General features: G+C 40.0%; 1 protein-coding gene across 1 annotated transcript in view; it reads right to left on the bottom strand.

Annotated features, from left to right (window-relative positions):
• The window catches only part of LOC120226867 (thioredoxin domain-containing protein 16-like), a 36384-nt gene extending 23915 nt beyond the window's left edge, over positions 1–12469 (bottom strand). Inside the window, exons 1-3 of the mRNA XM_039225033.1 lie at positions 12434–12469; positions 11413–11573; positions 6218–6408 (exon numbers count right to left, since the gene is read on the bottom strand). Coding sequence (XP_039080964.1) covers positions 6218–6408; positions 11413–11573; positions 12434–12469 — 388 coding nt within the window. The remainder of the gene's footprint in view (positions 1–6217; positions 6409–11412; positions 11574–12433) is intronic.
• Positions 12470–15013: the final 2544 nt, after the last annotated feature.

Below are 15013 nucleotides of genomic sequence, written 5' to 3'. Positions count from 1 at the left end.
TAGTGGTTATGAATTCCTTTAGTATTTGTTTTTCTGGACAGCTCTATCGCTCCTTCTACTTGATAGCCTTGCTGGATAGATAGAAGCCTTGGCTGTGCTTTTTTCCCATTTAGCATGTTGAATATATCATGCCAATTCCTTCTTACCTGCCAAGTTTCTATGGAGAGATCTATCACTAACTTTGTCTTCCCTTGCAAGTTAGGGACTTTTTTTGTCTTGCTACTTTTTGGACTTTTTATCTCTATATTTTGCCAATTTAACTATAACATATCTTGGTGTTGGTCTGCTATTGTTGATTTTGATGGGAGTTCTCTGTACCTCCTGGATTTGGATGTGTTCTGTTCCCTAGAATAGGGAAGTTTTTGGCTATAATTTCCTCAAATAAACTTTCTACCCCATTACTCTCTCTTCTTCTAGCACTCCTATGATACAAATGGTATTATGCTTTATGCAGTCACTGAGTTCCCTAAGTCTACATTCCTGATCTAATAGTTTTCTTTCTTCTTTTTGGCTTTATTATTTCCCATAATTTTATCATCTATATCACTTATTCATTCCTCTGCTTCCTCCTTCCTTGTGGTCATTCCATTCAGTCAGTTTCAAATCTTGGTTATTGCATTTTTCGTTTGTGCCTGACTAGTTTTTAGGTTTTTTATCTCTGCAGTAAGGGACTCCCTCGTGTCTTCTCTGCTTTTCTCAAGCCCAGCTAGTATCCTTATGATTGTTGCTTTGTATTCTGGATCAGGCATGTTACTTATATCTGTTTTAATTAGATCCCTGTCTGTGAACTTTTCTTGTTCTTTCTTTTGGGATCAATTCCTCCACCTTGGCATTTTGTCTAGGTCTCTGTTTCTTCTCTGTGTTAGGAAAGCCTGTTACATTTCCTGTTCCCAAGAGTAATGGCTTTATGAAGAGATCATCTACTGTCCAGGGCCTGGCACTTCAGGATATGTCTCTGGTGCATGCTTTGTGCATTCTGCTACTGTGCTCTTTCCCTCAGGTCAGTCCTCTGCAGAGTTTGCCTTGCCTACAATGGACCTTGGCCACAGGGTGATGCATTTTAACTAGGTGTGCTCTGGACTGCTTGTTAAAGGAGACCTGGTGCTGTATCCACTAGAGCTGAAGCTTTGCACAGCTCTATGGTAAGTAGACATGATGCCTGTGGAGGGGTTGTGCTGGTCTTCTTGGGGAGAGGCCCACTGCTCTGTTCTCAGGCAATGAGAACCAGAAAAAAAGTATCACCTGCAAACTGCGAAGTGGGGGGCGGGAGGAGGTTTGGAGTAAGGGATTTAGAATGCCATTGTTCTTGCTATGCAGCTTTAAAAGTTAGTTTAGGCTGAGGCACAAAGGAGAGAAATGGTACAAGCCCCCCTGCGTTGTCTCCAAGGAGAGGAGTTTGCATCTACCACTCTCTGAGAAGCCATGTGTCCCAGGGGTCCCTTAGATCTCTGCTTTCACCCTGTATCTGGGCCTTCTGCCCACCCAGTAGCACCCTGTACCTGTGTTCTATCCCAGGTAGGCCAGCTGAGTTTTAAAACTCCAAACTTTAGGAACCTGGCATCGTAGGGACCTGCACTGGTCCTCTTGGGGAGGGTCTAGGCACTCTGGGACTGATGCAGGTTTGTCCCAGAAAGGCAGTCGTGTCAAAATGCAGAGGTGTAGAGTTTGGAGTAAAGCACAGCAAAGAGCCAGTGTCCAGGTTAGCTGCCCTCTGCAGGTGTCTCTGCACCTATGCTAAGTGGTAGAAGTGGGTTATGACATTTGCCAGCTCTTTGGTCTCTGATGAGGCAATACCCCTCTCCTAGATGTGCTTCAAGAAGGGGAACTGTCTCTCTCAGTGAGTCCCAGGGGATCCTCAGGTTGTCATCTGCTCCCAGGCTATCTGCCCTCCTCCTCAGGAGCACTGCAGCATCCTCAGGGCTCCACACTGGCCATGCTATGGACCTCTCAAACTCGAGTCATTGAGCCTTGCTGGTTGTAAAAACTCGTGAAAATCAGCCCCTCTTGTTTTCCCTGTCAATGGCTTTGAGGGGGAAAGTATTTTGGGGAAAAGTATTTTGGGAAATGGCTTTGGGGAGGTACTTTCCTTGTGCAATCTCCTGTGTATTCCTCTCTCTCTCCTTCTCTTTCTCTTATATCTACCTCCTACTTTCTCTTATATCTAGCTCCTACCTTCCCTGATGTGGCCTCTTCTCCCCTTCTAGTTGTGCAATTTGTTCTGTCAGTCCTCAGGTCAATTTCTTGGGTAATTCGAATGATTTTATATTTATCTAGCTGTATTTGAGGGAGGAGACGGGCATAGGGTCCTCCTCCTACTCCCTCTTTTTTATAGTTTTTGATCTCTTCATTGAATTCATCCATTCTTGTCCCAAGTTTCTGGTCACTACTTGAAATTCTTTATCAAGGAGAGTGCCTGCCTCCATTTCATTCCCTTTTCTGGGTTTTGTCTTGTTCTTTCATTTAGAACACATTCTTCTGTCTCCTTATTTTGTCTGACTCTGTATTTGTTCCTACATATTGGATACCTCAGCAATGTTGCCTGGCCTTAAAGGAGTACCTTAAGTACCAAGGGTACAATCCCCTCTGGTTACCTGTGTGGGCTATGTGTACTATCCTCTTGTGGATGGGCCCTGACTACTGTGGGCTCACCAGTGGGTGGGGTTTCCCAGCCCCTCCAGGCAGGAGTCACTTTGGAAAAGTGCTGTTCCTGGCTGGCTGCATACCAGATGTGGCAGGGCAGGCCACCACTTTGGAGTCCTAGTCAAGGCTGCCCAACAGATGAGGGGATGCCGGGGTGGGGTAAGCAGTGCTAGCAAAACAGATAAAGAGTGTAAGAACTGGTGTCTACCAGCATTTGGCCAGCTAGTCAGAAGGAGGGTAAGAAAAATGGTGCCTGTCAGTGCTTTCATTCCCAGCTAAAATTCCTACAGATTCCTGCCCCTCAGGCACATGCCCTAAAATTAGTTAATATATCTCTTTCACATATGCCATAGGTTTTTTTCAAATTATTGCCTCTTTACTGGTTCTCAGAGCAAGCAAGTTTATATGTGCGTCCTTTAAGAGCAGTCTCAGTTTGCTATAGCCCTCTGGCTCATCCAGAGTTAAGTAAGCGCTGACTTTCACAGTCAGATGTTATGGGACCTTATCTTCCCAATGCAGGTCCCCAGTGTTGAGGGTGCCTGATGTGTGGCTTGAATCTCTCACTCTTTGGGAAGGACTCTATACTTGTGATATCTCAACTGCTCATGGGTTGCTAGGCCAGGGATGTGGGTCCGGACCTGTGTCTCTGCCCCTCCTACCCTTTTCAATGTAGTCTTTTCTTTATATCTTTGTTGTGGAAGAGCTGTTCTGCTAGTCTTCAGGTCATTCTTGGAGACAGTTGCTCTGTATATAGTTGGAGTCTCCGGGTGCTTGGGATCCTCCTACTCCACCATCTTGAACCTGATCACCATATTTTTTAAAGCCATTAAGTTTCAGAAGTACTCTGGCCCAAACTACATGTAATCCTATCTTAGAATACATGGGCCCTCAGTGTTATTAGTAGCTGCAAAATGACAACACCTCATTTGATCCTATAAAAGAGCAATGCAGATGGAGAAGTAAACATAGACTGTCTGAAGAGTTCAAAAGGACCCCTATACGATGTGACTAGAATGAAGAAGTCTGAGATGAGTGATAACAAAGAAAGGCCTTCCAGATTACAGCTTAAACATTATAGTCAATTTAATTTTTCACATTTCCTAGGAAAATATTAAAATTAAGACTTACAAATATAATCTAGGGGCACCTGGTTAAGTGTCAGTTAAGTGTCCAACTTTGACTCAGGTCATGATCTCATGGTTCCTGAGTTCGAGCCCCACATCGGGCTGTCTGCTCTCAGCGCAGAGTTTGCTTTGGATCCTCAGCCTCCCTCTCTCTCTGCCCTTCTCCCATTCGCATGCCCACATCTCTCAAAAATAAGAACTTTAAATAAATAAATTTATTTTTATTTTTTATTTAAAAAAATTTTTTAAAAATGTTTTATTTATTTCTGAGAGAGAGAGAGAGAGAGACAGCGTGAGCAGGAGAGAGTCAGAGAGAGGGAGACAAACAGAATCTGAGTATTATTACCCCAACTTCTTTTTGTCTCCATTTGCATGAAATACCTTTTTTCATCCTTTCACTTTCAGTCTGTATGGGTCTTACTTTTTACATCTATTCAGTCACTCTGTGTCTTTTGATTGGTGCATTTAGCCTACTTAAATTTAAAGTAGTTATTGAGGGTTGCCTGAGCTAGCTGTCAGCACAAAGCCCAACGTGGGGCTGGAGCCCATAAACAGTGAGATCATGACCTGAGCCAAAGTCGGACGCTTAACAGACTAAGCCACCTAGGTGCCCCAAATAAATTTATTTTTAAAATATCATTTAGAAGCACCTACAATAGTCAAAATTATCTTGGAAATGAAGAAAAAAGTTGGAGGAATCAAAATTCCCAATTTAAAACCTATTGTAAAGCTGCAGCATTCACGTTTTTTTTTTTTTAAGTTTGTTTATTTTGAGAGAGGTCATGCGAGCAAGCAGAAGAAGGACTGAGAGCAAGGGAGAAAGAGAATCTCAAACAGGCTCCACAGTGTTAGCACAGAGCCCAACATGGAGTTCAAACTCATGAACCATGAGATCATGACCTGAGCCAAAATCAAGAGTCTAACGCTTAACCAACTGAGCTACCCAGGCACCTCAAAGCTACAGTATTCAAGACAAGGTGGTACTCTCATAGGGAGCGATACAAAAACATATGCAGGAATATTCATAGCAGCATTATTCATAATAACCAAAATGTAGAGATAACCCAAATGTCCAATTGATGGATAAACAAATGTGGTATATCCATACAATGAAATATTCATCCATAAAAAGGAACGAACTACTGCTTCATGCTATAATCTCAATGATTCTTGGAAACCTATACTAAGTGAAAAAGCCACCTAAAGGCCACATGTTGTACGATTCCAATTATATAAAATGTCCAGAACAGGCAAATCCCCAGAGACAGAAAATATATTAGTAGGTTGCCAGGAGGTGGAAAGAAGGGAGAAGAGGGAGTGACTGCCAATAGGTAAGGGGTTTCTTTTTGGGGTGATGAAATGTTCTGGAATTCAATAGTGGTAATGGTTGTACAACCTTAAAACTACTGAAACTTTACACTTTAAAAGGATAAATTTTATGGTATGTGAATTATATTTCAATATAAAAATATCATCCATACACTGTTTAAACATAATAATGTAGTTAAAACTGCCTAACAGAAAAGAAGCAGACCACCTGGGAAGAACAGGTGTGCTGCAATGATTGACACTTAAAACAAATGACTCATCTGATTACATATATACATTATACATAATGATAGGTTCAGACTATGCAAGCTGGCTGAGAGACAGTATAACACTGAATTGGAGTTTGTACATAAGAACTGTGTGTGTATGCATATACATACACATTTATATACACACACACCCCATTTCAGGATTCTCATCGAACAATGTCAAAAAACAATAGTCTATCCAGTATCCAATAACAAAATCCTTGGATAGTATCTTAGAAGACTTTTTATTACATCAAAGTTTATACTATTTCCTCAATATGCTAATGATCTTGGCTATTATATGAAAAATTACAGCAATAGGTCTGTTGCCAAAATTGGATATGAATTAATATATACATCTGTACCATGGATATAAATTCATATATGTGGTAGAGACTATGGCATATCATACTCCAGCCTCTGAAATTCTCAACCCAGATCTATTTCCTTGTAGTTCCAAATTCTGGCTCTGGACTAAAAGAGAATCTTGTTGGAATCTAAGCTTCCTCATTTACTGGTTAATTGTGTGTGACTCTGAACTAGTTACCTTACTCTTCAAGAGTAACAGTACTTCCTATGCCTCTTAGGAGAATTAAGTGAGATAACACATGTGAATCACTCAGCATTGTGCCAGAGACTAATTAAGCATTCAATAAATGTTAGCTACTATCATTAAATTTAATGGTACTTACTTTCTGGGAGTAATAAATACTTACCACAAAAAAGATTGTCCCATGGACAATTCTATCAACATATTAATATTTAGGATACTTATAAACATTACAATTCAATTAATTTCTAGCATTCATTAGCTATAATTCAAGTGTAAAACTCTATGAAAATATAGAACTTTGTATATTAAAACAGAAGACTTACTGATATGACTCTCAAGTCCTGCTTTTAACTTCTTAAGCCACGATAAAAGGTTTTGTTCGGTGATAGCCTGTTCTGAAGGAAATGCAAATACTTGGCCCCCTGAATGCAGATTCACCACAACAATACGAGGAAGGGGAGGCAGAGCGTCAAAATATGTTTGCAATATTCCTCTTCCCACAGGAGTATTCTTTCTACAAAAGGGAGCAAATGAGTATGTTAGTATTTATTTCTATAATAAAATTATGAAAATAATAGTTTGTAGAACATTAAACTTTAAATATAGTATCACATCATTAAGTTTATAAAAAGATGTCCTAAAACCTAAGAGGTCTATAACTATGTTATTAGTAATCAGATTCTTATGAGTTACTTTTAACATGGGCACCGTGTTTCTCTTAGGAGAAAAAATGGCAGCCAGTGATATTTTCATGAAAGCCAGTCATAGTTCAAAGATTTGTCAATTTAGGTTTGGTATAATCAATAGGTTCCTCCCAAAGTTGAGCTAAGTATCTGATCATATGTCAACTCAAAAATTAAATGCTTACAAACTATAAAATAAGATACTTATAACTACTCCAAATAAAATTGTTTTTCCTCAGAAAAAAAGAGAAGATGTTAATTTCAAATTAAAAATATTTTTTGAAGTTATAAACATGGAAACCAAAACTTTTAAGATACCCACCTTTTCTAGGGCACCTGGGTGGCTCAGTTGGTCAAGTGTCCAACTTCAGCTCAGGTCATGATCTCACAGGTCTTGAATCTGGCCCTTGCATCAGGTTCTGTGCTTACAACTCAGAGCCTGGAGCCTGCTTCAGATTCTGTGTCTCCTCTCTCTCTGCCCCTCCCCTGCTCACATTCTGTCTCTCTCTCAAAAATAAACATTAAAAAAACTTTTTTTAGGGACACCTAGGTGGCTCAGTTGGTTGAGTGTCCAACTTGAGCTCAGGTCATGATCTCATGGTCCATGAATTTGAGTCCTGCATCAGACTCTGTGCTGACAGCTCAGAGCCTGGAACCTGCTTCAGCTTGTGTGTCTCCCTCTCTCTATGTCCCTCCCCCATAGCACTGTTCCTCTTTCTCTCTCTCTCTCTAAAATAAACTTAAAAAAATTTTTTTTTTAAATGCTCAGATTTCCTAAGACATCACATTCCACATTATAGAAAATACTGTTTTACTCTGAGATACCTACAAAGATAATACCCTGGGAACATTTTGTCTTAAGCAGTAGACTGTTAGTGAACTGTTCACAGAAAAAAAAAAGTACACTTCTTAATGCCTGTAATTTTTCAAATAAATTAAAATGAACTTTTCACAACGTACAGAAATCGGTTGCATTTTTATACACCAATGATGAAGCAACAGAAAGAGAAATCAAGAAACTGATCCCATTCACAATTGCACAAAAAACCATAAAATACCTCGGAATAAACCTAACCAAGGATACAAGAGATCTGTATGATGAAAACTATAGAAAACTTATGAAGGAAATTGAAGAAGACACAAAGAAATGGAAAAACATTCCATGCTCATGGATAGGAAGAATATATCCATAGGAAGAATATAGTTAGGATGTCATTACTACCTAAAGCACTCTACACATTCAATGCAATTCCAATCAAAATTGCACCAGCATACTTCTCAAAACTAGAACAAACTATCCAAAAATTTGTATGGAACCACAAAAGACCCCGAATAGCCAAAGTAATACTGAAAAATAAAACCAAAATGGGAGGTATCACCATCCCAGACTTCAGCCTCTACTACAAAGCTGTCATCCTCAAGACAGTATGGTATTGGCACAAAAACAGACACATAGACCAATGGAACAGAATTGAGAACTCAGAAGTGGACCCAAAAGTATACAGCCAACTGATCTTTGACAAAGCAGGAAAGAATACCCAATGGAAAAAAGACAGCCTTTTTAACAGATGGTGTTGGGAGAATTGGACAGCAACATGCAGAAGAATGAAACTAGATCATTTTCTCACACCATGCACAAAAATCAACTCAAAATGGATAAAGGACCTGAACGTGAGACAGGAAACTATCAACACCCTAGAGGAGAAAGCAGGAAACAACCTCCTTGACCTCCACCGCAGCAACTTCTTACTTGACACATCCCCAAAAGCAAGGGAATCAAGAGCAAAAATAAACTGTTGGGACCTCATCAAGATTAAAAGCTTCTGCACAGCCAAGGAAACAACCCAGAAAATTAATAGGCAACCAACGGAATGGGAAAAGATAGTTGCAAATGACATATCAGATAAAGGGTTAATATCCAGAATCTATAAGGAACTCACCAAACTACACGCCCGAAAAACAAACAACCCAGTGAAGAAATGGGCAGAAGACATGAACAGACACTTCTCCAAAGAGGACATCCAGATGGCCAGCAGACACATGAAACGATGCTCAGCATCCCTCCTCATCAGGGAAATACAAATCAAAACCACACTGAGATACCACCTCACGCCAGTCAGGGTGGCTAAAATGAGCAAATCAGAGAACTCTAGATGCTGGCGAGGATGTGGAGAAACGGGCACCCTCCTACACTGTTGGTGGGAATGTAAACTGGTACAGCCCCTCTGGAAAACAGTGTGGAGGTTCCTAAGGAAACTAACAATAGAACTCCCCTAGGACCCAGCAATAGCACTGCTAGGAATTTACCCAAGGGATACCGAAATGCTGATGCATAGGAGCACGTGTACCCCAATGTTCATAGCAGCACTCTCCACAATAGCTAAAACATGGAAAAAGCCTAAGTGTCCATCCACAGATGAATGGATCAAGAAGATGTGGTTTATCTAGACCATGGAATACTACATGGCAATGAGAAACCATGAAATCTGGCCATGTGTAGCAACATGGATGGACCTTGAGGGTGTTATGCTGAGCGAAATAAGTCAGGCAGAGAAGGACAAATATCATATGTTTGCACGTATAGGAGGATTAGGAGGAACTTGACGGAGGAACAAGGGGGGAAGAAGGGCAGAAATGGTGGGGGAAAGGGAGAGAGGCAAACCATGAGAGACTCTTGAATGCTGACAAAAACTAAGGACTGATGGATGTGGGGGGGAGGGGGGAGGGGCATGGAGGTGGGCACTTTGGGGATGAGCACTGAGTGTTATGTGGAAACTAATTTGACAATAAACTATTTGTAAAATAAAATAAAATAAAATGAACTTTTCAGCTGATGCATTTGAACGGATGGTGTATATAGGCGAACTGTGTTCACAGACATTAAATGTACACTCACACTCTTTGTCTCTCAAATAAGAATATAAAAATATAGAAAAAAGAACTGAAGAAAAATGCCAAGGTATCACAATGTTTATTTTTCTGTATTTGCCAAATTTTCCTCAATGGACATCAATTACTTTTTTTTAAAGTTTATTTATTTTGAGAGAAAGAAAGAACACAAATGAGGTGGGAGGGTTGAGAGAGGGAAGGGGGGAGAGAATTCCAAGTAGGCTCCACACTGTCAGCACAGAGTCTGATGGCAGTCTCAGTCTCACAAACCATGAGATCATGACTTGAGCCAAAGCCAGACACTTAACCCATTGAGCCACCCAGGCACCCAAATTACTTTTAAAATCAGAAAAATTACTACTTCTAAAACTCTGTATGACACCAAAGCAAAGGCAACAAAAGTAAAATAAACAATTGGGATTACACCAAATTAAAAAGGTTCTGTATACGGGCACTTGGGAGGCTCAGTCGATTGAGCTTCCAACACCTGACTTGGGCTCAGGTCATGATCTCAGGGTCAAGGGATTGAGCTCCATGTCAGGCTCTGTGCTAAGCATGGAGCCCACTTAAGATTCTCTCTCTCCCTCCAACCCCCCCCCCCCACCGACTCGCTCATTCTCAAAATCTTCTACAGACCAAGGAAGCCATCAACTACAAGAAAAGGTAATCTTTGGAATGAGAAAATATTTGCAAATCACATATCTGATAAGGGGTGAATATCCAAAATAACTAAAGAACTCACATCACAGCAAAAACCACAAATAATCCAATTAAAAATGGACAGAGGAACTGAATAGACATTTTTACAAAGAAGACATACAGATGGCCAAAAGGAACATGAAAAAATGTTCAACATGACTAATCATTAGGGAAATGTGAACCAAATCCAAAAGATATCACCTGTTAAAATGGATGTGTCAAAAAAACAAAAAACAAACAAAAAAAATAAATATTGGTGAGGATGTGTACAAAAGGGAACCTTCATGAACTAGTGGCAGGAATGTATATTGGTGCTACCACTGTGGAAAACAGCATGGAGGTTCCTCAAAAAATTGAAACTAGAACCACCATATGATCTGGCAATCTTACTTCTGGGTATGTATCCAAAGGAGATAATAACAAGACAGTGAAGAGACACATGCACTCCCATGTTTACTGCAGCATTATTTGCAACAGCCAAGATACAGAAACAAACTGTCAACAAATGAATGGATAAAGATATGGTACAGATACAATGGAATATTATTCAGCCATGAGAAAGAAAATCCTGCCACTTGCTACAACATGGATGGAATCTGAGGGCATTACACCAAGTGAAATAAGCCAGACAGAGAAAGATAAATACTGCATGGTATCACTTATGTGAAAAATCTAAGAAAGTCAAACTCACAGAAACAGAAGAAAAGTGGTTGCTGGGGACTGGGGGTTGGGGGAAATAGGAAGAGGATGGGAAAAGGAACAAACTTTCAGTTGTAAGATGAATAAGGTCTAAGGATCTAATGTATAATATGGTGAGTACAGTTGATAATACTACATAATTGAAATTTGCTAAGACAATAGAACTTAAATCTTAGTTCCCCCCCTGAAAATTACATATACATTTCTAAATGTTTGAGGTAATGAATATGTTAATTAGATAGAGGAATCCTTTCACAATGTATACATGTATCAAATCACCACAATGTACACTTTAAATATCTTAGTTTTGTCAATTACAGCTCAATGGACCTGAAAAAAAAATACCACTCAACAAAATAAAAAATTTATTGTAGAAAATAATTCAATCTAAAACAAGGTCATCATTTAGTTACTAAAACATGATAACATATACACTGGTCCCATAATATTAACTCCAAAGGTACAGTTAGAGAGTTTCACTTCCTTATGAAAAGGTAGTAATTACAGTTTCTTATCTTTTGCATATTAAAGAATAAAAATACACTTACAGATTTAACCAGCAAGGAGTAAGTGAATCCAAGTGTTTCTCTTTTACCAGCGTCAATATTGCTTTTTTATACTGAGGATTTATGCTGCCATCATTGAATAAAATAAGTAATGGTTTCTGAAGTCTTAAATAAATGGGAAGGTTTTCCACAGTGATTTCTGGCTATTAAAAAAAACATGGAAAATGGTGAGGCATAAAATAGAAAATAATGTCCAAATCCCTCATGCAAGTTTAGTTTGTAAAATGTAATTAAAACATATTTTAAGTGGAGATTTTGCTTTACTGACTAAACCTGTGACTACCTAGAGCTTTTTATTTTTTAATTTTTTTAAGTGTTTATTTTTGGGAGAGAGACAGAGAGGGAGGCAGAGGGTGGGGGGTAGAGGGAGAAGACACACACACACACACACACACACACAGAATCTGAAGCAGTCTCCAGGCGCTGAACTGTCAGCATGGAGCGTGACACAGAGTTCAAACCCACAAACCACCAGATCATGACCTGAGCCGAAGTCGGATGCTTAACTGACTAAGCCACCCAGGCGCCCCTCAAGAGCTTTTTATTTAAGCCCATTTTGTCTTAATGGGCTTAATGAGTTATTTTTTTAAAAAGTACTAATTTCAAAATTGTTAAACAAGTTCTCTTTTATAAGGATGTAACACTTCTAATCGTTTCTTATGCTAAAATCTGGACAAGATTTGCATATGACAAAACTCTTATTGTATCCAACATAAAATTTTTGAAAAAAGAAATGCTGAGCTTTAAAGATATCTTTCAACATCTATGATTACTTAAAAATCTTATTGTGTTTCAATATTACAGATTTTAGCATAATGAATATTATAAAAAACATGTTTAAACAAATAAAAATATCAGTCTCATTTCATTTCTTTTTAAGCTCAAATACCAGGCTCTGGTATTTGTACTTTTCCTTATTTAGTTCTCAAAGCCACTTTTTCCTCTGCCAAGTCTCATTTTTCTTCTAATTCTTTCTCTTACACACTCAAAATCCCCTTCTTACATGTTCCTCTTTCATGACTTTGATCTTATATTCCATCGTCTCCAAATTTCCCTATGTTGTCTTCTTATATTAACTATTATCTTTCATCTTCTTTAAAATTTTTTTTTTACATTTGTTTTTGAGAGAGAGAGCACAAGCTGGGGAGGGGCAGAGACAGAGGGAGACATAGAATCCGAGGCAGGCTCCAGGCTCTGAGCTGTCAGCACAGTGCCTGACATGGGGCTCAAACTCACAAACCGTGAGATCATGACCTGAGCTAAAGTCGGCCACTTAACCAACTGAGCCACCTAGGTGCCCCATCTTTCGTCTTCTATATGAGTTACATACCCTTCCTAAAAGTGACAAATCTCATCAGGCCAGCAGATCTCCTCACTCTGAACAGATCTGAAAGATTAGGGGAGAGGAGGAGGCAAGATGGTGGAGAAGTAGGGAGCTCGGTACATTTCACTCGCCCCCATATCTCATACAGAGAAGGCCTGAAGCCATAGGAACCCTTACAGAATCCAGGAGTTTGGGAGGAAAAGGAGACAGAGTCCACTGAGAAAACCTTATAGCGTGAGTGCAAACTGGGGAAGATAAAATGGGGCCGGGACTGGAGACACAGATGAAGGAGGGGATCCCCCTTTGCAGGCAGCTGCAGTGAGTCTAGGGGGAAAAAGAAAGAGTGGCTAAAACTGCTCAAGACATGTCCCTGTCGCTGGAGAAGAGAAAAACCTCCGCTCGGGACACAGAGGGACCCGGTTGCCTACTGTCCAACTGACCCTAGGCAGGACACACTTGTCCCAGGCGACCCTGGGTGAAACCGCTCCTTGCTTGCCAGCCCAACCTGGAGGGGACCAGGGATGGGAGCAGCGGCTTCCGGCTCAATTCCCAGAGGTAAGGCGAGAGGCTTGAAACTGCTCTGAGGGACTCAGCTTCGAGTTTATATTTCAGGTGGTATCAATGGGGCGTGCGCACTGAAAACGAGGCCTGGCTTGGGATATAGAGCACAGCCCACTTTGGCTACGCCCCTGGCACAGGGAGATCACATGCAAAAGAGTGAGTTGCAACGGCTGGTTCAAGAAGGGAACTGGGTGCCGTCACTTTTCTCCCCAAATCCACCAAAGCAGGACACTCGCGGGACGCACTGGACCAAACCACGCCCATCCCGGCTAGAGAGCTGCCCTCTTCTTCTTCTTCTTCTTTTTTTTTTTTTTTAACCAAAGCCGGGGCAAGACTAACATGGATGCACTGCTCTGATTACTTCTGGTCACTGGCTTGCTTAAACAGTCACATGTAATCTATTCTCTAGATGTGTATTCTACACCTCCACTGCTACCTTTTTATCACTTTCTCTCTGGAGTAATCAGACTATATAGTTTCTCTGAGTAACATTATCATCATTTCTTTCACCTTCTCTCCAACCATATTCCCCTCTTTCTCTCTTTGAATTAAGCCTTAGTCTTTCTGCCTGCTTATTTCATTCCCAATTTCGCTTCCTCCCAACCCTGTCATTTCTCTCTTTGTATATGCTCTTCCACCAGCACTGCATACGCTATTTATTTGTAGCTGGGAATTCTGGTTCTATGCTTTAGACTGTCTTTTGTCCATTGGGTTTTTTTCTTTTTCGTTTTCTTTTTTATGTATTTTATTTTTATTATTCGTCATCCCTCCTTCCTCTTTTCATTTTTGTATGTGTCCCTTTTTTCATTTTCTTTTTCCCTTTCAATTTCTGTGTTTGTTGGATTTGTTAGTGCATTTGTGTGCCTTTGTTCCCTGTGCATTTGTCTGTTTTCTTTTCCAGGGCCACCTGAAGAAACAAGCCAAAGTACACATGGTGGAGAGTCCCAAATACCAGTATGAGTAGGAAAATAAAATAACCAAGGTCTCAACAAGAGAGACCAAGAGACACCATTCAAAGAACACTTCCTGAACAGACAGGCCCTGGACAGTCAAAGAGCTTTCTTTGGTACAGCAGCACTCGCAGGTGCAGAGTGCATAACAAGCTTTTAAAACTAATAAGAGATAGCAAGCTAACCAAAATGACGAAACAGAAGAACTCTCCTCCATAAGTAATTCCTGGAAGAAATGACAGCTAAAGAACTGCTCAAAACAGATATAAGCAACATAACTGAACAAGAATTTAGAACAATAGTCATAAAAATCGCTGGGCTTGAAAAAGTCATGAAACACATCAGAGAAACTATTGCTACAAAGATTATGGAGCTTGAAAATAGTTGTGATGAATTAAAAAATGTTATAAATGAGATGCAAAATAATATAGAGGCATCCAATGCACGGATTGAAGAGGCAGAAAGGAGAATAAGTGATTTAGAAGACACACTTAGAAAAAAAGAAGAAGCTGAGAAAAAGAGAAATAAACTTATCAAGGCACACAGAAGGAGTTCAAGAGCTCAGTGATACAATCAAACAGAATACTATCCGTTTCATAGGAATTCCATAAGAGGAAGAGAGAGGGAAAGGCACTGAAGGAGTCCTTGAACAAATTATAGCAGATAACTTCCCCAATCTGGGGAAAGAAACAGATGTTGAAATCCAAGAGGCACAGAGAACTCCCCTCAGACGTAACCTGAATCGATC

This window comes from Hyaena hyaena, unplaced genomic scaffold, assembly GCF_003009895.1.
Source record: "Hyaena hyaena isolate Hyena2069 unplaced genomic scaffold, ASM300989v1 scaffold_1872, whole genome shotgun sequence".
Lineage (NCBI taxonomy): Eukaryota > Metazoa > Chordata > Mammalia > Carnivora > Hyaenidae > Hyaena > Hyaena hyaena.
This window is presented reverse-complemented; position numbering and strand designations above follow the sequence as displayed.